The following is a 25,582-nucleotide window of genomic DNA, read 5'->3' as shown; positions in this document are numbered from 1 at the left end:
TCTCATGACAATACATCTAGTAGGTGTTGAGATATAGCATGGACCAAAGTGCTGCTAGCATGGCTAAAGATACCTTATCAAGCATTTACAACAGTCATTACAACTAAGAGTGAACAATAAATGTACATGCAAATATAATCAAATATTAATGAACAAATGCACTGAATAATTAAAACCGAAGACTAAGGAGCTCCACCAGTTTTTTCAGCCTTGGGTATTGACCGTATTGATTGTGCTGTAAAGATAATAAAGTAAATATGAATCCTTAACTGCACATGTAAGCAGACAAGTGAAGTTAGCATGGGGGGACAGTACCATACATTCTCTTTACTTTTTTGAATCTGGTGGCACCAGTTTAGACAAAGTCAATAGTACATCATAATGAGGTGATCAGGTGACAGTTGCCATCGAGGGATAAAAACATGCATCAGTTTCCTTGTGATTAAAATAGAAATGAATTTGTATAAAACATGGCAACAAACCACAGAGGCCTCTGGTTGTTTTAAGCCCTGACACTCTGCTGAGTTCAGCATGCATGAGGACACTAATGGCACTGTGTTTAACTCGGTGTACAACCTTGGTTTGAGATGGAGGTTACATCCATTATCTGCTACCTTTAGGCTAATTTAACTCCCATAGCCTGATCTCCTCCCTCCCACTCATTCTTTTCCAGAGTTATCAGCTACTATCCTTCCCAACTGACACCTTTTTTTAACTTTCCTCTGCCTGTTATGTTTCCCTTTAGGTATACTTTAATCATTAAAAATTACTAATAACATTATTTGAAAGCGGTATGGGATTAGTGTTAGAATACAGAAAAAATTTGCCAATATGAGGTGAGATCGTTCATGTAGTTTCCAATGAGATTGATTTGTTATAAATTTTATACCAGTACCTTGTATAAGAAACTTTTTTTCCAGATTAGCATTGGCAGAAAAGCAAAATTATCTTGCTTCATCTCACACTAAAAAAAAAAAAAAAAAATGTTTTGATTTAGTTGGAGATTAAATGGTTTAGCATGATGGCTATTTTTTGCTGTGTACTTAGTGTGTGATAGTCCCATGAGCCTCCTGGGCAAATTGCACCGTCAACAAGGCACAGCAGGAGGGGGCGGGGCCACGCTGAATAAGGAAGCAGGGCTGTGATTGGTCAGCGGGAGGACGGAGGGGAATGAAGCCAGGGAGCTGAGAGAGTGATTGAATGGGACAGGGGGGGAGTGCGTTGGGAGAGAGAGACAGAGAGATAGCAGCAGATGGACTAGAGCCTGCAACACATTTACAAGGGATAGACTGTATGTGTGACAGTGTGTGTGTATGCGTGCATAACAGGGACGCTGCATGTAGGATAATGGTTGTGAATGACTGAGGGTGTAACAGCGAGCGTCTTTCATGTCCTCTGGAATTTAGTGCGGTGAGCAGTAATCCTCTTGAGGAAAAGAGGGACACAGAAGAGTGAGCACTTTTACTCTTCACACTTCTGCTGCTTTCACAGGGCAGGTGCAAGCCCTCCAAGCTACTGTAGTGAGCCTGTTATCATGATAGGAGTATCTCGATAAATGCTACAAACTGTAGCAGGACATTTTGTTCATCTGGTTGCAGTGTTTGACCCAAGAAGAGACTTGTGTGTTTATAACAGATAGAGCAGTCAGGGCGGTTCAGAGGGCACCATTGGGAGCACGGAAGGGGGATTCTCTATGGTGAAGATGAGTCTGGACCCCGTACAGGTGATGAGTGGCCAGGTCAAGGAGCTAAAAGTTTCCCCGTCTTCCAACGGGGACAGCAGAGGATCATGGGAAGTAAAAGAAGAGTTTGATCAAGACCACCGGGGCCTCACCGCCAAGCCAAAATCAGTAAGTCTGACCAACCGTTCATAACTTTTTATGTCATGTTGACATCTGCATCCATCTGTCAGCGTGTCTGTGTTTGTTAGATCTGGATTTTTGAATTTCCAGATTATCAGCAAAGCAAAGGCTTCTGAAATAATGTTAAGGGCATCACTGGATACTTAAACTGTGGACGACAACTTTCCTCCCATCATTCCTCTGTCCACTTCTCTCCTCATCTGCCCTGTTGCCACTCTTGCCAGTTTATTACTTAGAGTCGGATGTTTACATCGCTCACGTCACACACAGCTTCAAAGCATAGCTCGTAAATGGGAGGCTGGTCAGGCAAGATGAGACACAGTGCATCTGCTTCTGAGGCCACAGAGTTTGATGACAAACTCCTGTGGCACCCTTCATTCAATCTATGCACATGCATTTTATTAACAGATGCACAAGACCAAAAAATATGACAATGGCATTCATGATTTTGGAGGTTGGGGTAACAATTTAACTTACATAATATTGTCTAGATAACATTTTTGTAGTTATCACTCATCTTTCTCACTGGACTCAGGCATGATTTTGTCAAATTACTGTAAGTATGTTCACTGTATATGACAATAAAGGATAAGACACTATGTGTGACATAGTCTGTATTCCAATATTTGTGTATGAAACTAAGCTCCTAGTTAATTTATACAACAATTTAAATGATACATCAAAAAGACTTGGTAAATATAAATGTAAATGACTAACTGTAAATGAATAACTGCCGCAGTGTTGTATAGAACCAGATGATGTGACAAGGCAGTAATTAGAGCTTCCATTATGTTACTTTTGTTTTTGAGTGAACTGAAAGTACCAGTATTACCAGTAGTAGTGGATATTTTGACAATAGACACAGAAGATTTCATGCTCAATAAAAGTGAATGCTACTTGGTGTAACCAACGTCAACCAGTAGGTCCATAGTTCTGTGCCCAAAGCAACTTTGCATCTCCAAAATGTTCAGAGAAGTGAAACTCCAGTTTGCAAAAGTTTAACATGAATGTGAGCAGACATTTAAAAGAGAACTAGACACACTCACTGGCAGGGTTTAGTGCTGTTTATAGCGTTGCAGGACATGAACATACTGCACAGGACACAGCAGCATTTTCAGAGAATCAGGGGACAGATTCCTGACCCAGAATGACTGACTTTGAAATGGAGAACTTCAGCACAAAATGAAAATATATGGAGTATTTGAGTGGCACAGAAACAAGAAACAAAGAAGAAGAGAGAGGGAGGTACAAACAGAAAACACAACAACAAAGAGAAACACTGGCAAGGAAAGGGAAAGTACACAGGAGCTAAAAGTAGCTAAAAGCCGCATAATCTCTGCTGGTTGAGGATTAGTTCGGCCACAGAGGTGTATTTTCAGACTGTAAGCATCCATTACTATGTAGCAGAAGTGATACTACTCCACTATCAATCCACGTATTACTGCATTGCATTACAAAACTATGAATCTGGCTTAATGGATACACCCCTGCCTTCACTTGACCGACTGTTGCATGCTCCCATGTTCAATCTATAATATTTAGATTTTGAAGACACATAACAGCATTAGTGCACATGTGATTATTCATCATGAGTAATGGACCGCACAGATTATAAAGCTTTCATTTAAACGAATATCTCTTTACATTAGATGGTAGTATTGTAATTGAGTAGAGTTATGTTACGGCAATGATGTCAAGGAGAATAAGAACTACAACCCATCAGGGAATAATTTTTTCAGAAAAAAGTAGAATTATTACAAAAATGTTTGCATGCTTGTTATTAACAAATAATAAATATCACTGTATAAAATGTGAAGTGTCTTTTCATTAAAAGGGAATAATGCATTTTTTACATTCATACTATACCTTTTCATGGATGACATCTCCCTTATGCGTACCTGGTTACCCAAATGAATGAATAGAAAAGAGTACATAATGTATACGGCTCAAAGGTGTGACTTTTTTGTGTAATGGGACCTTTTACTCAACAATGTGAGCCTCATTAATGAAAACGAAATGAGGAACTTATTCAATACTTGTTTCATATAATGTTAGTAATATAATTTTAATTCCAATTAAATGGCGGGGCTAGTGTAATTAAGTAGCATTCATATTAGATTAAAGCCACTTCTCATCTACTTCAATCTGCGGTCAAAGACCAAGAGAGGAAAATGACTTAGGGGCTATTTGAAATAGAGTTTGGGATAATGTATATAAATATTCAGTCTTTGGAGAGAGAGTTTGATTAAAACATACTCTCTTTTTTATCATAAGTTTATAAAAAGAATGATTGGAGCGGGAAAAATAGAAGTGTGTGGTATGGTTATTTGCTCTAACATAAACTGTAAAAGTTAACATGTCAGGCTAACTAGCTTCCTTCAGTACCTAGAGCAGTAAGAAACAATGTTGTAACCCAACGTTACTTCTTGTTCTTGATTAGCAAATCCACTGTGTTGTACTTCTCTACTGTGTGGAAGCTGGTCCTGGATACTATGACTTAGCGGCTCTCTTTTTTCTTGGATGTGGGGAAGTTTACACTCTAGCAACTCCAGCTTAAGTTGCTATTTGAGATAGCTTATCTTTTGCCAAACTAAACAATTAGTCTTCATCCCAACCATTCTAACCCCTGTCTTGATTATCCAAGTATGTAAGCTAATGTTAAGCCGGCAGCCAAACAGGGTTGTGTTAGAATGAAAGAGAGAGAGTGTGATGTTAAATGTTTACGTATCATACTTACTGGGACTTACTAGCTCTACAAGATCAAAACTGTTTATTTACATGTCTTATATATGGATTAATGTTAGCTTGATTAGCTAGCTAGTCTCAACTGAAAAAAATAGCAACAGTTGTCATTACAGCAAAGGGAAAGTTGAAACAGTTGTTTTCATTCTTCAAACAAAACTTGAGCTGTACTGTACAAAATTTGCACATCCACTTCACTGTAATTTAGCCTTAATTCTGTTACTGCTGTCATTAATTAATTAATGATTAATTACATTATTAACACTGTCAATCCTTCATGGAATGACGAGGAAGGGTCAACTGATTTCGGGTCTTTGAATGTTTATACCAATAAATTTGGGCTTTATAAATGCCTCTCTCAGAAACACAATGATGGAAGTATGTCTGAAACAACATTTAGACTCAGAGACACTAATAATAAGTAATTATGTAGACAAATAGCACTTATCAAATATTGTATACACTGAACATATAATCAAACAACATCATATCAGAGGTCTATGTCACTCTCTTGCTCATATGTGATTTTTAACAAAAGGCCAACATTGGCCTGATTTCAGACAAACCAGTATATTAGCATTGCTGTAACTGGGTGTCTGTGCAGTCACACTCTTGTGCTACCATATCTGCCAAGGCCATGCATCATCACTGGCCTTTTACGTATCTATAAATATCAGCCCCCCACTGCTGCTCACCCCCAACCCAGTCACTTTCTGCTCACACTCACACCTCTTTATTTTTCCCACTGCTCCCCCTCTATTCTTTCTGCATCTGTTGTCTGGAAATCCCTTCCACCTCTCCTATTTTCATTCTCAGACGGGTGGAAGGGATGTCTCACAGCTTCAATATGTAAATAACAGATGACTCTTGGATCTGGGTTATGCACAGACACCAGTACTGCTGACCTGGCAGAGCTCTAAAAGGATTAATATATAGTGTTTGGAAGAGGGGGGTGGGGGAGTTTCAGCAACATTTTTGTGCTTTACAGGGCAACAATGGGTGCTGTATTTCCTACAGGACAAGTACAATTTAAATTAAAAGCAAATTAATGTTTAGGTTTCATTCCCAGCAGGTTTAATTATATTCATTTGCCTTTTCCACAGTACACCAATCAATAGGTAGGGGGTGATTACAAATAGTGTGGGGTCCTGTGCTGAGCAACCTTGTGACCAAGGCATTCCCAGTGGATAGGAGGCCTACTGAGAGGGCAAGCTGTTAACACTACCAGTATCAGATCACTGCAAAGAACTGGACTCCTGCATTTGGATTACTTCCAGGCTGTGTGACATTTTGTTCATAGAGTAAACTGACTCTAATGGATAAGCTGCACCAAAGGTCTCGTACATCTTTGAGCAGCATTTGAAAGAGCACCATGTTTTCCACTGTTAACTACAGAGTACATTAAACGTAGTTTGACCTACTGTGTGTATACAACTGTGTCTTCATAGAGCTTAAGGAATGTATGGAAACTTTATGTATGGGCCAGGCATTGCAAACATATCTTAACAGGTTACTTATAGTCTTTAAGGGCATTTTCAAACCTGCAATGTTAAATCTGGCTGAAACAGACTCTGGTTTGCTTTCCCCCTTGTTACAATTCATTTGGGTAGATCTGAACACAGTAATCATATTTGGGTGCGGATCAGAACAACCTCATCAGCACTTATCTTGTGGTCGGAGCATAATTCAACCTCGATCTGACCCAACTACAAGGTGTACTTTACAAGTTTGAGCTAAATAGATCCTGTAACAAGGTGTGCTTTGCATACTGAGATGCGAATAAGTGAAATCATCAGTTGCTAGCAGCTAGCCGGAGAATAAATCATGGTCCGACCTGAACTAGCACAACAAAATATGTTGCTTTGATTGATATTTGGGCAATTTGACCTGCTTCTTCTGGTGTTTATGTTCTCACCCCTGCACCAGAAATATCTGACCAATGAGCAGACTGAATGTTCTCATGTAGCTTTTAGCATTTTGCATTTTGATTCGCTTGAAGTTTTTCTGTGTGAAAACAATCCAAACCAGGGGAAAGCACACAGTTTACCAACTCATCCGGTGATTTGGACCAGAGTAAACAAACTATAGGTTTGAAAACACCCTAAAAATAGTTGAAACCAGATTGCTTCCTTTTACCATCTGTACTAGATTTCTTTCTGATGAATAAAAACAAAATGTCATTCTGCTAAGGTGACAGGAAGACGAGCCCGGAAGGTGGAGGGAGGCGTGTTCTTCGTAAGTATGTCCCTTCATCATGTGAGGTCAAAGGTTGTGTCCATGGCTACGGCCATCACCTCTGCCCTTTCACCTTCTTTTAACCTCCCCCGTGATGGCTGTTGATGTGCCTGCATGATCCTGGACACACCCACTCTACTAATCAACCACCTGACTCAATGCATTGTGCTGTTATGTTGATTCATATTGGATTGGATTTCTGTGCCTGAACTGAGCTGATGAACCTCAGTATACGGTGTTCTAATCACTAAACAGTTAAACTGAGCTGCCCTTTGATATGTTAACTCATGCTTCTGATTTTTGAGTTTTAATGTCACTTGACAGATTACATGGCCTCAGAGGCCCAACTCAAAAATTAAAGTTGAACGAAAGTTTTAATTCTCCTTGCTTTTGTGTGAGGAAAAACTATAATGACATTGCCTCATAGCCCTTTATAGCCTATGAATGTTGATGTCTTCTCCCTGTTTGCCAACAAGCCCACATAGCATTGGCTATATACATCTGTTCTTAGAATAGAATAGAATGCCTTTATTGTTATTGCACATTGTCATAGAACAAAAAACAGTTTAACATTCCACACATGCACACATACACATACATACATATGTGCACCTCCCCATACAGACAAATAATAACAATATAGAGATCACATCAAAAAAGTAATAAAAATAAAAAAAATATATTAATAAAAATAATACTACTGTACATTGTACCAAATGCTATTGCACCTTATAAAAATATTATTGCATGTTTTATACAAATATTTACAGATGTTATTGCACATTTCCTCAATTGTATGGAGTTGTTAGTTCTTTGGTTTGGAGTGTTACAATGATGTTGGGGGGGTTGGTGGTAGGGGGAAAGTGTTTTGTGGAGTTCAGTTCAGTGATGGCTCTGGTGTAAAAGCTGTTTTTGAGCCTGGAAATGCGGGTCTTCATGGCTGATAATAGGGGTGAGTTGCATCCCTCAGAATTCCGCTAGCTCTGCAGAGGCAGTGTAATCGGAAGGTGTCTTCCAGTGAGGGCAGGGGGATTCCAATTATTTTCTGGGCTGTGTTTATAACTCTGGAGAGCTCCCCTGTCCACTGCTGAACAGTTGGCATACCATACTGTAATACAGTAGGTCAGTATACTCTCTATAGAGCAGTGGTAGAAGGACACGAGCAGCTTCACAGACATGTTGCTTTTCCTAAGTGTCATTAGAAAGTAGAGCTGCTGTTGACCTTTTTTGCCAAAGTAGAGGAGGTCGATTGTCCATGTGAGGTCCTCTGTGATGTAGGTTCCTTGAAGATGGAAACCCTCTTCACAGAAGTCCTCACAGTGTCTCCTAAAGTCTATGATGAGTTCTCTTGTTTTTGATGTTCAGTGATAGATTGCTTTCTGTACACCATCCTGTCAGTTTGCAGACTTCATCTCAGTAGGCTATCTTGTCCCTGATTGAGATCAGTCCCACCACTGTTGTGTTATCTGCAAATTTGATGATAGTGTTTGTGGGGCATGTGAGGATGCAGTCTCATGTATATGCACACAGCATGCAGCCTTGTGGTGTCGAGGGTCAGGCTTGGGGAGAGGTGGGGACTGAGTCTGACTGTCTGTTGGCAGTTGGATAGAAAGTCCTTGATCCACATGCACCAAGTGGGTAGCTCCGGTTCTGAAAAGTAAAGCTAATGCGGAAGTGACTTAAACCTGTATTCTCTCTAATGGCCAGCAGGGGGTGACTCCACTGGCTCCAAAAAGAAGTTTGATTATATGGAAGTCTATGAGAAAATGATCTGACTTCTCACTTGATTTATTACCTTACTAAACAGTTTATGGTCTCAATTGCTTCTTAACATTCACAGTGCTGAGAATTTGCATCACCTCCTGTGTCTATATGGTAAGTACGTGATTGGTGGTAACTGGTGGGGGCGTAGCTACATTGTCTAACTCTTTTGTTTAAAATCGGGCAAAGAAGTTTCTCTGCCAGCAAGGCAATGGTGATGTTCTGGATGCCCTGCCACATACATGTTGGATCCTTGTTGGTGAAGTGGTCCTCAATCTTTTTCGTGAATGTGGCCTTGGCACATATGATACCTTTCTTCGGGTTGGGTCTGGCAGTGCTCTACTGTTCTCTGTCACCAGATCTTAAGGCTGCGTTCCGGTCCTTCAAAAGGATCTAGACCTCCTTTGTCAACCATGGTTTCCTGTTTGTTGATGGTAACATTTTCAGCACAGGTCCTGATGTAGAAGACTACTGTTGAGGTATATCCCTCTACATCTTGATCAGAGAACAGGTCTCAGTAGGTGCATTGGAACAGTCCTGCAGTTGTAAAGATGCTCTAAGGTCAAGTTTTAACAGTTCTGGTGGTGGCATAATAGTACTGTAAGGTTGGGGATAGTGATAGGTGATCAGATCGTTGAAGATGTGAGAGGGGTGAGGCTCTGTATCCTTTGGTGATGTTTGAGTAGACAGTCCACCCTAGTTGCACATTTACCATTTTGGTCTAAATTTTCGAAGCACAGATTGGCGTGATTAAAATCTCCAGCAACAATGAAGACCCCTTCGGGGTACACATTCTGTTTGCTGTTAGCACGTAGCCAAGTGCTAGGTTAGCATTGGCATCTGGTGGGACATACACGGCTGTAACAATAACAACAGAGAACTCCCACGGCAGATGGAAGGGTCTGCAGTTTAATGTCAGAAATCCAGCCAGGGCCTTCTAGCCCGATAGCTGCATCTGGGAATCCTAGATTTAGCCAAGTTTCATTAATAATCATCACGCAGCTATCCCGAGTGGATGTCTGCAATGATAAACCTAGTCTCAGCTCATCCATTTTGTTGGAAAGCGACCTGGCATTGGTGATGAAGAGGCTGGATAGTGATGATCTGTGAGGAGCCCTCCTTAGCCTTAATGAACCGGCAACCTCGCTTCTGTCTCTGTTCTCTCCACCGTGCTACCTCCGCTGGTATCTGATGGGAGTGCCGGAAGGCACTCGTGGTGAAAATGAGGAATTCAGGAAAAAAAGGAGTAAAACTACAACAAAACACAGTTACATTTCAGGCAGCACTGAGCCACTACAACTGTGCGCACTGCCATCTTGGATTAATTAATTAATTATATTATTAACACTATAATTATATAATTTACACTGAATATAAAGTGCTATTAAGTTTATTTCACTCTAGTGTAAAAAGCCAGGCTAACTAGCTTCCATTCAGAAAGGTGAAGCTAGCACTGATTCCCACTAGACTTTTTGTTCATAATCATATTTCAACATCTGCTGAGTCACAGCAGCAACATTACCCTGGGTTTCGAATCACAGGGTGATTCGAATGAAACAATGTAACGTACAGGGTAACAAACTAATGTACAGAGTGCTCAAATCACAGATGGGACTAGCAACCGCTAACATCAGCCCTCCAGCTATTGCTGCAGAAATATAAATTAAACTAAAATTTCTTCTTTTTGGCAAGTTGTCAAAACAAACTATCCTGACCATTGATGATTGGATGGTTAGTTACAAAAAGTTCAACAATTTGCCCTTTTTTCAGAATATGTATTAATCTTGTAATGGTGAATGTCATATATGTTAGTTTAATTGTGTCGTGACAAATTGCAACCTTCACACCCTGAGGAGCTTTCCCTCTGGTGACAAAATAAAACCAGTCCACATCAGTGTGCGGTACAAACACCACCTTTACCCACGCCTGTATTTGTGTACATTGCCATACTGCATGTAGGTAAAGCCTGCAGGTGGGTCAAGTATGTTGTGCATTCTTCAAGACTTTTTGTATCACATATATCACATACTGTGTCTCATATGTACGGAGAAAAAGATCACATGTTGTATGGCATGTATCCATGTATCTATATGTGTGAAATTGTACTTCAACTCAATAGACATTTAAAAAAGAGAACTCTGAGTTCTAGAGAAAATTGTTGAGGTTGGATTATATTTTGAATTATTCTTTCAAATTCTCCTTTTAATCTGACTTTGTTGTGGGCAAGGATTAATCCTGACTAGGTGATGTGTGTTTATGTGTGTTTTTGGTAACAGGTAAGTAGGTGACATGTCAGCAGGAAGCGATGTTGTGATGGAACAAAACTAAGCCAAATAGAGAGACAATCGCTCAGAGCTCCTGTCAGCCTGTGGCCTATTTACCAACCCATATCCACTGGGGCTTGGATACAAACATGCATGTGTCCTAATACACAGACTCTTGCCCCCACTGCAAACACACATGAATATAGACTTATATTGACTCGAAAGCATGCATTATTTATTATTATTTTATGCCTTTGCCCTTTTATATCACAAAGATGTTTATTTTTCCAGTAAAGTTGCCTACATTTCCTCTTTGCACTAATATTGTACTAACAGTGATAATGATGATTATTATCTCTACAGTTCAATTTATTAGATTATCATTAGATCTGTTTTATCATCATATTATTACAGACACCATGCATGGAATAGAGTTTCTTTTGAATATATGCTACATATGCAGCACATTCACACACGTACTGTAGGCAAGTTTGTGAGAACAAGCACATTATTGTACTTTAAATTAGTTAGCCTCTTCTGCCCCATCACCCCCTCCTCCCTCCCCCCATATCCCACCACCCAGGCATCATCTGAGCTGCCCACTGTGGGCACTAATGCTGGCTGCCCCAGTCGGAATGCTGCCCTCCCCCTTCAAACACCGGCACCCGACTGTAAACAGACACATTAGGCAACATGAGCCCAACATGAAGCCACACAGTGCCATCTAGTACTAACCATTTGACCCCATAGTGGAAGAGTCTTGAATAAAAATCACACTCAAACAAACACGCACACACACACACACACACACACACACACACACACACACACACACTGAGCTCTAAAAGCATCAGTCTGTCGTCAGGGCTCTGACATTCCTTCTCCATGTCCCCTTGATAAGTCACAGTCCACTGTGCACCACTTGACACACGTGGGGTTGACAAAATAGTGGAATCACATTTCATTAATATGCAATAGTTGCAAAGTAACAGCTTGTGCTTGGCTATGACCAAAACCAAAACCATGTCATGAAGTATTGTAAAAATGGTTTTCTAGATAACTGCCAGAAGTACTTACAAACTTTTGTAAATTGTACTCAGGTAGTTGTAGTTGCAGCTGTACTCTATTATATTCTTCCTGCCTCTATGAGTGAAGCATTGGGAATGCATGGTCATGTGGCTGAACATACGTAGTCTATTTATCTTATGATTAGACATGACACCATTCTACTAATAACAGATCCCCATTTATACTGTATGTTGCAACTGCAAGATAATGTGATGACATCACAGCAGAAAGTAGGCATGAAATGTTTTAAATGTTTTTGCATGTAGCATGAATTGTGATGTGAGAAGACTGTAAATATCAGTTTACTGCATCCAAATAAAGTTTTAACGATGTTGCCTGTGAAGTCTCTTGTAAAAGATGTTACAGCAGCACTTGTATACAGTAGTTACAAGGAAACCTTCTAACAGGTGTAAATCTGGCACCACAGTGTCATCATTCTCTCCTTTCACCTCTTTTCCTTGTATTCATCCTGAGTGGCTCATCACTGTTCATTTCTTCACTTATACTCCCCTCTTTTCTTTTCATGTCTTTTATATCATTCTCTGTTGTCCTTCCCTCCCTGTCCGCAGCCTAAGCCAGAAAATGCAGTGACCATTGCTGTTTCTTCTCGGGTCCTGTTTCGAACTGAGCGGGAGCAGAGGGTATTCGAGCAGCAAGGCGTGGAGGAGTATCTGAGATACCAAATCGAACATGAGAACGAACCCTTTGCCCCTGGACCTGCATTCGCCTTTGTCAAGGTCAAAGTCACCCCATAATGCATGCAAACACAGACTTACAGACAGAGCAAATCCAGTGCAGCACTTGTAGACTTGCATGGTACATGTTTTTACCTAACCCTTTTTATCCTGACAGGCTCTGGAGGCGGTCAACACTCGCCTGCGGGAGCTGTATCCACAAAGTGAAGAACTGTTCGACATTGTTTTGGTGACATACAACCATGCACACGTAGGGATCCGGCTCATCAACACCATCAACCATCACAGTAAGTCTCATCAAGATCTAATTAAAAAGTAGATGAGCTTCAGTTGCTCCCAGTAGAGAAAATGCAGGCTTTGGTTGGGAGTATTGGGAAATACTTGTTAAATCATACTTTAGAACTTCCAACTATGGCACCCCTTATATAAAATAACAAACAAAACAATGCAGTATACAGCAATAGTGACTTTAAATACCTTCTCCTATGGGCCATATCAATGGGACAGTCCATTGATAGGTTAACAAGACTCTAAAGACAAGAGTCTACAGCAATCAAGTGGTATTTTATTGAAAGATAATCCATCCAATGGTTGCCAAGATATTTCACCTAAAACAACAAATGTCAACCACATTGTGGCACTAAAGGAAAGGTCAAGGAATCATTAAAGTTATTAGGATGTATCCTCCAGGAACTGTGAATGTCTCTACAGACTTTCATGGACATTCATATTGTACTTGTTCAGATATGGTCTGTCAGTGGGACCAAAGTGGTGGAATGGAAAACGGAAAACGAACTTGTGACAGCAAGCTCATTTCCAGTGAATCCAGCTTTTTCTTAATGGAGCAGTTCTTCATCGCTGTTTTGTATTGTGAGCTCAGCATTTCCCATGGTCAATTAATGAGGTGTTATGTAATGTGTCCGCATGTAGCTTTAAGGAAAAAAATAGTAGAATAAATAACTTTTTAAGACGCAAGAGTTGATGGGATGAGATAATCCCGGTCGGTCAGGACACTGAAGCTGATGCAAGCTCAGCTGAGACACAAACAACAAAGTGTATGAACAGCTGACTGATAGTATCCCTTCCCAGGAAAATCTGCGACCCTGTGATGACATTTTCATCACAGACCACTTCCTGCTCAGTGCTTCAAACGTTTGTCAAATTCTCAGAGCTTCAAGATTCAAGAGTTCAAGATTACGTCCTGTGGGATGCAAGAATAATCCAAGAAGTCCGAAACAAAAACAAGCCTGAGCGGAGCCACCAAAGCAACACACAGCATGTACATGTTAGATCTCTCTGGTGGCGCTCTGCATGAGGGGCCCAATGCATTCAAACAGTCCCCTGAACTCTGACCTTTCCTACAGAGTTTATCTGATGTCACAGAGATAAGAATTTGTTGAACATCCTACCTGCAGGTCGCCATGGGTAACACAGTTTTAACAAATGATTAAGTCACAAACATTTATTTGTTCCTGAGCATGTAACATTTGAAACTGAATATGGACACCTCATGAAACATTTAAACACTTATTTATGCCTTATCATCTGCTTACACTGGAGCTATTTTGAACAGCTGCAGGATGAAGTATAAAGTTTCACCCCTTGCATTTGGATGACTGGGGACAACTATACAGTTAACACATAGCTGTTAGTGACAAGTATAGGTGCCCGTCAGCAATTTCATGCAACTACTTTGCCTGACAGGACCCAAGGGCATCGTAGGACCCAAGGGCCAAGTTGACTGGCAGATCCTTGTGATCTATATGCAGCAAATTGAGATTTCATATGATGACATTATCATTCTTTATGTAAATGAGAACTGAAGGCATTACAGGACCTCATATATGCATGCAACATGCATAACATATCCTGCATGGACATACACCTTGCCGATATGAGAGTAAAATGTTCAACTGCACAATGAAGCCGCTCATTCTTTGATGTGAAAACAGCATCCTTGCAGTCCCGCTGATTTCCTGCTTTCCTATTACCATGTTTCAGATCTTCTGAACAAGCAAATACATCATACAGAGATAGATTATAAAATAATATTTATGCAAGGGGGCAAAAAAAAAAGACATCAATGGTGAGGACATGTTCCCTCCAGTGACTCCCACTCCTCGGCACCGGTCTTAAAGGCAGGGAAAGCTTGGGAAGTTTGAAATGTTGAGTTACAGCATAGTGCCGGTCGAACTCACCAGGGCCCGACTACAAAGCTAAATAAACCAGTTAGGAAATGTGTTGAGGACAGTTGGTTCTTTGAATGGTGGAGAGATCACTCAGGGGGCTTAAAGCAACACTGCCCCCCTGTTTCATTTAGTTTCTGTCTCCATCTGCCTTCGGCCTGTTTATGAGTATTGTTTCCATGTGTTTCACTGTCTTCTTCTTTAAAACTGCACTACACAGCTACAAGCAAGAGTCAACAGTATGAATTGTTTGACTTCTTGATGGGGCACTAACTCATGCTACTTTGGATAAATCTGAGGGCTCATAAGTTGATTAATGGGACAGGAACACCAATATTATTCTACTTTTCAAATTCAGATTTTTACAGATTTTCTCAAATCTTTGCTTTTTCCTTGTAAAATATTAGGTTGTTTAACTTCTTCAGACCACTAACAGTTATTCAAATGAAACAGTCTGAGAGGTTTGGTTGAACTGCTTACAACTCATAGACATACTCAACATATGACAAGGGATCACAAGTGGATGTTGTGTCATTCTAATAGTTCATCAGCTGAAAGGTTGGGAACCACTGCACATGATCACAGTTATTTTCGTGTGCGTGTGTGGTGAGACTCGCACTCACTGTTCATTGTGTTCATGTTCTCAGAATACTTTCTGACTTGTGTGTGTTTGATGAAGTTTGAGTTTTTGATGATGGCACTCTTTTGTTTTGTCTGTTCCTCCATGGTGACTGTGTTACTCCAAATGATTTGTTAACGGCCGGGGTTTTCTTGCATTTAATTACAGGAAACGTTTGGGAAATACACTTATTTGCTTTCTTGCAAAGAGTCACTCTCATGTCTGTCTGGTAAATATAAGGCTCCCGCTGCAGCCAGTTAGCTTGGATTGGCACAAAGACTGTAAACAGCAAGCCTCTGTCTTACTGTGTGTTCAGACAGAAAGTAAAGAGAATTTTTACCTTGTGTCATTCACACAAATGTGACTGCTGGACTCTTTGTGTTTATTCAAATCAAACAGCCAATGAACCAACTCTGCATTAGCTACAAGCTAGCTACCGTTGGACAAACTGACTTTTTCTGTGGAAATGTTTCTGTGTGTTTGTGTTCAGCTCAGCCTCTGACTGAACTCAGAAACTCCAGATCTTTCTGGTATTTCCCTCCAGTCTCAGATTTTTTCCTCTTGCCTCTCTATGTTTATGTGGCAGATTGATAAAGCTCCAGGATATGCGCAATTTTTTGCTCAAGTTGAAACACCAACTCATGACTCTAACTGTGTCTTTCCATTGACTGTGTATGCTGTTGCACCGCCTCTAATATTCACTTCACATTCTGTCTGAACATAGTTAATGTAACAAAATCCACCTACCAGCACTTTAAAGCTCACTAATTAACATGTATCTATTTTGTTTTATCCAAAACTATTCCTTTATGCTGTTAAGTGGCCAAAACAACAATTAATCATAAGCTAAAGCACTTCTCTGTAGTATCTGCAGAAAAAATGGCAGACTTTTGTGTTGATAAAAATTGCATAAATGATTTTAGACTTTAAATATGAGTTATTATCGACTTTATTATTTTTCTACACATTCCACAAATTTCTCATCTTGTTTAATCACTGACTTCAGAATTTCATTTGGACAGGTGGTGTGAATCTTCAGGGTCTTCTTGTGTGGGAAGAAAACACATTTGTATAATGTCTTCAGTGGCTCTGGTGGAGCTTTGTAAGAAGAAAATAACTATGGTGGTGTCATGGTGATGTCATCAGGGTTACCTCAACTTGGGTGTGGACACAAGAAATTTATAACAGAAAGTTTGCGTTACAAATTGGAAGTGCACAGTTGAGAGGATGCTTACCAGGGAGGGAGGGTCTGATGAAAAGATGCTGTTTTTTTATCACTTATGAGTCACCAAACTGTATAAAAGTAAGAAATTGCTGCAGTGCCACTTTAATGTTGATGTCGCCTGAGACAAGATAAGTTTGTTTTGCCTGGTGCAGCTTTAAATAAATGCCATAACATTGAAGTCTCTCCCCACATTATCACTCTCCCATCCACACTAACCTTCACTTTTACTATATCTCCATCTATCTTGGGTGTCATCCGCCCGTTCTCATTGTACTATAACCTTCAATTCAAACTCATTTTATCACATCTCCTCCCAACATTCGTCTATTACATTACTCGTGTGCCCTTTCTAACGCTCCCTCGCCTCCTCTTTTCTCTCTTCCCTCATAATATCAGCTATTTTACCTGAAGGAACAGATATGATCCACAGCTCTGTAATCATGGATCTAATTACCTTATATCAGCCTCCTTTCGTTCTCCATTTAGCATCTCTCCTCTGCTCTTCGGATCAGGCCAGAGCCTCCCTCAGCCAAAATGCAAACAGAAACTTTCCCACCAGTCTTAATTCATTCTCTGTCTCATCCTCCCTACTTCCCCTGGCCTCCTGTGTCTCCCTTCTATAATCCCCTCTTTGGAACCCTCTCCATCTTTTAAGCATTTGTAAGTTTATCCTCTCACCCCGTTCCTACCCCCATGTCCCCTCCACTTCACCTCCCATGACTCCCCACATTTCTAATCATAAGCCCCATGACAGATTCAAAGCCACAGCACCACCGTGAGCATGAAAAATGTATGCTCATAACATTACTGCAATGGATCTGTAACGCGGCTAAAGTGCTGTATGTTGATGTTCAACACTGAAACTAAATCTCTTGTTGCTGTTTGTTCCCTTTGCCCCCAGACTTGTTCATCGAGAGGTTTTGTATGACAGGGGGAAGCAGTCCTATCGGCTACCTGAAGGCCTGGCTCACTGACCTCTACCTGTCTGCTGACGCCGAAAAGGTCAGGGAGGCGCTGTCTGAAGGTGCGCAAATACACACACACACACACACACACACTAGGGTAAAGAGTAGTTTTGGATATCTTTTGCCACAGAATGAAAGATGTATAGTATGGAACAAGAAAGCCACATCATCAGACAGTATAAATGCAAAAAAAACGAACCCAGAATCATGATGTTTTTTTATCATATATAAGATACAACATTTATATGGAACACAAGATACATGTCATTCATCTCGTCATTTGGCTCATATTTATCAGACTTCTAAGAATTACACTTGAGAATACCTGAAAGAGCCAATTTAGGAGTAAAAACGTTCTTTGCTAAAAGTGAAGAAAATGTTGACATATTTATGAATCAACTTACTGCTTACAGCAAAGTGTTGGAGGAACCTCTAAGATGATCATATGATTGATCACATACTGTATATGATACCAATCAGACACAGGCAGTATGTCGCGATATTGAGCCAATGGTTATCAGAGATCACTGGGAGATGCTCGATTAATGAGGCTATGCAAATACATGGCTCAGTCGAGCTCAGATGTTTTATTTAATTTCCACATAATGAACAAATAAGTAGGATCAATCATGCAGTGTTACAGTTACATTTAGGTTACAGTAAAAGACAGACAGGAGCCAAGAGGGTAGATAATTCATGATTTACATTTTGAGTGGTTTATGTCTGGTAACATTTTTAAGGAAGAAATGTATGAAGGGATATGTTATTTAATATTTAAGTTGGCAATATATGATATTATTTTTATCAGTGTCATTAAGAAGAATAAATCCAACATGTCATGAATTTAATCTTCTTAATGTCTGTTGATTATTGTCAGTCACAAAACTAGCCTAGATGTGCATTACTGCAAACAACACTGTGACACAGTACATCTCTGAATACAAATTCACTGCAGGAGAAGTGAGCATGTTTATTTTATCTTTAATATCATGCAATTAACACACAGACACAACCATAAATAAACAACTATATATTTACAACATATATAGTAATGGTATATGAATAGAGGTGAAATAATAAGAAGTTAAATTAAATGGAAACTGTAGCAGAGAGGAAAATCTGCTTCTACATCTGAACATATAATAAGGGGAATTTAGTATCACAATGACAAGTGCAGACAATGAAGAAGCTTCTATCTAAAGAAAGATCTATTGTACAGTGATGCCAAAAATGTCTGAGAAGGTGTGTGTTTGCCTCTTTCTCTGTACTTCATCCATCTACAGTGAGACCCTGACAGGCTGCTTTTAACCAAACAAGAAACCTCTTTTTATTCTTATGTCAAGAGAATTTTGATAAATAGCTTTTATTATTAGGTTTGCAAATAAGAGCACCTCACTCTTACTTTAATATGTCACTTAAGTCAAAAATTTCTTAACAGTTTGATACATACATGGGTTTCTGAATATCTGTGGTGGTGCAGGTGTGTGTTTGACACAAACCTAAATATAACCATTGTATTAGTGTGCATCTAAACATACAGTGTTTTACATGCTTTGGTCCATTTACTACATGTACACTTGACATTACTACTGGCCAGTTTTAAATGTCTTTTCTACCTTCCAGGCACACATGGATTTTGACTCCTTTTATCATAGCAAAAAAATCTATCTGCAGAGACTCGAAACATAGTGCATATTTGGTTTTTATTGTTGTCATTGTACTTATGAGTGCAGCTGTGCAGAATGATTTCTTGGGATGTGAGTTCTAATAAATGGAATTAAACTTGCAAAAACTTAGTTCTGCCTTTAAAGTTCAATTTAAATGAAAAATTAATGAAGCTACTGAAATTCTTACACGCTTACACACACATACAGAGAATGCTGAGTTGCGAGAATATGTTCAGATTTTTTTCTGTGCCGTTTGCATAATGAGTAGCAATGACTGACATCTTCTCCAGTGCTGTAGTGACATTACCATAAATCAGCATATTGATTATTTCCTCTCTTTGTATTTCCTTCATGGATTCCTGCGTGTCATAGCATATCAAGACTTACACTGAAGGGATTACCGGCAGGCGGCAACCGCGTGGCTCTGAATAAATATCAGTATTTGAAAATACACACCAGTCTCTGCCAAATAAATATAAATTGGTACAGTAATATGCTGTGCTGACAAGGAGCTGAAAACGGAACATATTGATGTGAAATTTGTGGGACCCGAGGTGATAACCCCCTCTGAAGGTTTAAATTTGTTCAGCGCAGCACATGTCATGCTGTGTTATCATTGCTGTCAAAGGGGAGAACACATACGAAAATAGAGCAGACCAATCCGAGACAGAGAGGGGTGAACCTAAACTCATCCAGAGCCATATGTATGAAAACATGATGGAAGGTAAAACTAGTTTCAAACTGCTTTTAAGACAAGATTTGAATTAACTTACTTGATGCAGAATGTTTGAGATTCCCTCAATCTTCATTTTCAAGTGATCAGAAGCAGAAAACAATGCCGTGACTGTCTCACCATCTCTGTGGGTAGAGGTCTGAGGGAAAATTAACTGCAATGCTGACTGATCGCAGCCACATACCTCTCAACGTGACCCCTGGGACAGTCCTCATGTGACTTACAGGCTTAATGTCACTAATGCAGTGACGCTATTGGAAGCCCACACACACCAACAATCCCACTCCCACACACACACACGCACACACACACACACACACGCAACACAAGTGTCCTTGACATTTTACTTGAAGGGTTTTAATTAGCCATTTATAGCCATTTGTTAATACTTCTTGTAAGCTGAGACAAGTGTCTTGTCTGAGAGTGTTTCTATTAGCACTACAGCTGTAACATTTTTGATCAAAACCTTCTTGATTGGTTATTTTTCTGTTTCTTCAAGATGAAAGCAAATTAAGTGGTAAACTGGTAAAAAAAAAAAAAAAGAAAAAGAAAAAAGAGAAAGTAATATCTTTGTATTCTTGATTCTGCGGGTATCAAAGTATCAGTTAGTTTAAGTGAAGTGAAATGAAATGAATGAAGTCAAGTCAAATGAAGTGAATGAAGCTGAGTCAAATAAAGTGAAGTAAAGTGAAGTGAAATAAAGTAAAGAAGAGTCAAAGTTGAATAAAGTGAAGTCAAATGAAGTGAAGTGAAAGTGAAATGAATGAAGTTAAGCGAAGTAAAGTAAAATAGTGAGTGAAGTACAGTAAAATTAAGTGAAATGAAGTGAAGTGAAGTCAAATGAAATAAAACGAAGTGAAGAGAAGTGAAGCACAATTAAATTAGGTTTCCTTTGGAGTTCTTGGGGTTGTGCAACCACATACTGTCTTTAACTGCCTTGGACTCATGCATTAATGAACCAATTATTATTGGTTTCTCTGTCTGTGTTTGTGTTCAGGCATTGCAGCAGCCACGATGTTCATGCCAGAGAAGATGACGGAGGTATCAGAGTCTCAGCTGAGGGTGGCGTTCGATGGTGATGCTGTTCTCTTCTCTGATGAGTCCGAGCGCATCTTCAAGGCCCATGGGCTGGACAAGTTCTTTGAACATGAGAGGGAACATGAGGACACACTACTGGATCATGTATGTAGTTTTCACAAAATCTGTACATTTTCACTTTAGCAACAAACCGTCGTCGTCCAGTGAAAACCATGTATCTCCAATTTTTGTGATTTTGACATTTTCAGATAAACTGAAGGAATTACTCGACTTCTTCACCTAAATAAGACATTTAAAACTCATTGGATCATCTGAAAAATGTATTGTACATCAGTGCTGTTTTTCTTGACATATTGGAGATACGTGGTTTTCAAAGGAAAGCACAGAAATGTGTGGTTGGATGTCTCATATCCTCTTAATATCTCATATTTTAATACCCAAGGCTAAAGGATGGAATCAGTGCATTTCAGTGCATCACAGAATGGGTAAGGTTTGGTTTTTGTGTCATTTGTAAATAAACAGAAAAAAGCCTGCCTATAACAGAAACTGAGGCAACAAAATTTACCCTCATATCCTTTTGTAACATTATGCTGCCATTTCCATCATTTCCATGCAGCCCTAATCACCTGTAAATTATTATGCAGATGTTCTCGATATTAAATGCATTTGATTAAGTGATTATTCTATGAATAAATTATGCAAAATGATGTGATTAATGGTTTCAAAAGGCACCAGGATTCAGACTATCAATTGGTGCATTATTTCAGACAGCCGACAATTTATAAAAATTAGCGGTAAGCTGTGCAGGCTTCTAACTGTGCTACATTAAAGTAAAATGGTGCTACTTCAATAATGTGTGTTTCTGCATACACATTAAGATGTGGCATGACAAGGCAACAACAATTGATAATTCAAGGCATAATATACACAAGACAAAACAATGAAGCCCATGAAAACACAGTCTCACCTTTTCTGCCTCCTCGTTCTATCACAATCTCTCCTCTTCCTGTCTTGCAGGGTCCCCTGAAGGGCTTCCTGGAGGCACTTGGGAAGCTCCAGAAAAAGTTCTATGCTAAAGGCCAGCGCCTGAATTGTCCAATCCGGACCTACTTGGTTACAGCTCGTAGCGCAGCCAGCTCCGGGATTCGGGCACTGAAGACACTTAGGGCCTGGGGTTTGGAGATCGACGAGGCCTTGTTCCTAGCAGGGGCAGCAAAGGGCCCCATGCTTGAGAAGATAAGACCTCACATCTACTTTGACGATCAGATGTTTCATGTGGAGGGAGCGGCAGAGATGGGTACCATTGCTGCCCATGTGCCCTACGGCATTGCACAGAAACATAACCCCAAACAGAGTACTAGTGTGGGGAAGTAGACGGAAGGACTTCAGATGCTAATGGCACAGACATCCAGAAAGAAACACAGCAGGAGAAGAGGGATGGAGAAACATCTTGGAGAGGAACAAGTTGTGCAAAGAGGGGTTTCAGGAAGCGAGGAAAGATGAACTTGTACTGTAAAGTATGTGGAAATGCATCATTTCCATATTGTAGCAATTCTATTATTTGTTTTTAAGTTTGTTTTATCACAATGTAAACTGTCTCAGCTTAATGCTATCATGTTAGGAGTTAGATACAGGTCTGGGTAGAGGTCAAGTAGAGGTCTGGAACCCAAGATGACCTGGATGCCACAATCTACTGAATACTAAAGTGTTTTTATCAAATTTCGCTTTGTATGGGACTTTAAAGGTGCTTGGTTTCCATGGTGACCTGACTCTATAACTCTCACCACTACTCGTGTTGATTAAGAAGACACCTCTTTAGCGAATGCTTGAGGATACCGAATGAATGGTCTCACTGATTTCTGTTTTAAGTAAAGCACAGAGACTACACTGTATGTCGTCAATAAATGAGCCATAAGCACAATATAGAGACATAATAAGGTAAAAGTTATAGTGATGTATTGTAGAGAGTTATAATTGAAATTATGTGTCAATCAGTTTGACTTCACAGGAATGTAAAACTGTTTGTTTGCTAGTATACTAAATGTATTTCATATTACTGAAGAAAACAACATAATATTATTTTATTATTCTGTTAGTCCAAAACAAATAATAGAAAGCTATAAGTTTCAGTTTGTGCCTTAGTTTCAATGAATACACTGTTTTAGCCGTGATAGCAGTGTGGTTGCCCCAACTCTTTGTCCAGAGTGAAATATTTTGGCAATTATTGGATAAATTACCATAAAATTCAATACAGAGAATGAAACCTAATGCATTTCTGTGCTCCCTCACTTTTCATGTAGCTTCACATCTCTAAAGCTAAAGTTAATGGCCAAACCCCCCCTAGCCTCAGCTGTACACAATACCATTAATATGCTACATATTCTTCTGTTAGCATGTTAAATGTATTTCATATTTATGAAGATAGCATCTTATTTTACTCTTATGTCAGTCCAAAACAAATATAGACAGCCAAACATTTCAGTGGGTGCCTTTAGTTTCAATGAATACATTATTTATGGCCATGCTGCTAGCATGGCCGTAAATAGTGTATTCATTGAAACTATCTCAATATGTTGATAATTTGGAATTTGGTGTCCATTACTTTTCATGTACCACCAGGAACAGGTCAAAATTGTACAAAACTTAGGTTCAACACTTAGGTTCATGGCAGTGAAGGTGGAATTGGCATGAAAGCTAAGTCTCACATGTTGGTCTGAGATTACGTAAAATGGCTGTTTGATGTACAGTAAAAAAACATGGCTGTGCCTCAATGAGGTCAAATGTTAGGCTACATGTTTTGCCGCATTAGTGGTATGAATATAAAAACTGTCATGTTTTAGCTCTTTTTTTAGCTATTTTTAATCCATCCAACAATTAAGCTTTCTAAATGATTATAGTCTCACAGGGCTGCTAGCTAGCATGGCTAGTTTGTAAGTCAACCTGCTGGCTAAAGGTGTTGTGGCTCCTGAAGTGAAGTCACATAAACTGATGTGCAATAAGCAGCTATCTTGATTTTACTGCCATCTCCTGTACATCAAGGCTAGTACAAATGCTAGGTGGCACTGATTGATATTTTAAAATGTTACCAATTTAACTGTCTGGCAATCAATACCTAATTGGCACTGAATACCTTATTTAAGTTATGAATTATGTTTGATTGAAAAACCTGAATTTGTCTTTCACTGACAAAAAGGCCGCAGTGGCCTTTTGAAAATGCCAATCCACTTCACATCACTTTGTCTCCACCGGCAAGTCTTCAGATATCTTCCACCTATATTTAGCGATGGTTCATTACAGCTCATCAGCCTTCTGAGGGCCTCAAAGATGACAAGCAATCCCCCAATAATTTCACAGAACACATAATTAAACAGATGTTTCTTTTGGCAGACATTAGCCCTAAAATGATGGTTGAGTTATAAGACAAAAAAGTTTAAACAGGATGAGCTAATCTGCAAGGTGCCATTCAGGGAAGGTTGGACTATTTTAATTTCATCTGTTCATGATGACTTTATTGATCTTTGATTTTAATGGCTTTGCAAAGAAAATGTACATGAACAATAAATAAAGATGTAAATTATCATACTTGTCTTAGTCATTAAATACATTACTGCAGTGAAACCAGCCATAGACTAACATACAGTGAGAAGAAGACCTGCAAAACCACCACATATTGTAACTCTTACACAGTCAATGATGCACTCCTTCAGTCAACCATGGAGTGGCAGCACTGGAATGATAAATGATCTTCTGCAGCATGTGGTCTTCATTCATCACATTTTGTTTTGTATTTGGGATGAAAAAAATATCACTTGACACTGATTTAAAAACTCAGAGTAAATTAAACTTTGATGTTGCAAAGGTTTAGCTTAGCATCTTCTCTTCTCTCCTGCCCTCCTAATGTCTCTCTATTTCCTTCTTGTGTCACACATCTTCTCATCTTAATCCCCCCTTTACTCTAATTTGTCACTCTTCAGAATGAGCAATATCATATTACTACCTACACTTCAGCCCTCCTCACCCCCTTCACATTTCTTTGATAAATGTGTTAATATTCCCAATCATTCCCAGCTGAATTGGATCTTCCCAGCAGAGTCTGTGTGATAAAAGCCAGAAAGCGCAAACATCCAGCACTGGTCTATCTGGCGCCATATTGCTAATAACACCACAGGGACGGCCCTGCTGGTAAATGCTGATGGATTGACATTCATGTAGATTTGCTAGCAACATAGAGAGCAAAGGCTAGATAGATAAGATATGGCCAGCTGGTGAACTCTACAAACCCTGTGCACATAATGGCACACATACGCAGGCTGCCAGCTGTATCCATAAACAGACAATAACTATCAGTATGAATGGAGAAGAGTGCAACACGATGGCTCTGTGCTTCACTATGCCAAAATGAGATGGTGCCTAGGGACAGAAATGACCACAATATCCCACCATCCTGCTTAATAGATAAATGCTTGAAGGCGTGAAGTGTGAAGTAGAGAAAAAATAAATTGTGGATCAAGTTGATTTTTGTT

General features: G+C 39.6%; 1 protein-coding gene across 3 annotated transcripts; it reads left to right on the top strand.

Moving 5' to 3' along the window:
- Positions 1–1,218: 1,218 nt before the first annotated feature.
- nt5c1aa (5'-nucleotidase, cytosolic IAa) lies at positions 1,219–24,636 on the top strand. Of its 3 annotated transcripts, none has more exons than XM_042434651.1 (8): positions 1,219–1,410; positions 1,636–1,849; positions 6,794–6,838; positions 12,501–12,668; positions 12,784–12,913; positions 17,558–17,680; positions 21,019–21,203; positions 22,077–24,636. In XM_042434651.1, exons 2-8 carry the CDS (start codon positions 1,694–1,696, stop codon positions 22,431–22,433), a joined length of 1,164 nt encoding a protein of 387 aa, XP_042290585.1. In that variant the 5' UTR covers positions 1,219–1,410; positions 1,636–1,693; the 3' UTR covers positions 22,434–24,636. The 3 variants fall into 3 exon arrangements, with proteins under 3 accessions (XP_042290585.1, XP_042290584.1, XP_042290586.1); XM_042434650.1 differs by having other exon boundaries at positions 1,219–1,451; XM_042434652.1 differs by lacking the exon at positions 6,794–6,838 and having other exon boundaries at positions 1,219–1,849.
- Positions 24,637–25,582: the final 946 nt, after the last annotated feature.

This window comes from Thunnus maccoyii, chromosome 15 (assembly GCF_910596095.1).
Source record: "Thunnus maccoyii chromosome 15, fThuMac1.1, whole genome shotgun sequence".
NCBI classification, from domain to species: domain Eukaryota; kingdom Metazoa; phylum Chordata; class Actinopteri; order Scombriformes; family Scombridae; genus Thunnus; species Thunnus maccoyii.
The sequence above is the reverse complement of the archived record's forward strand: the minus strand, read 5'-3'. Positions and strand labels throughout refer to the sequence as shown.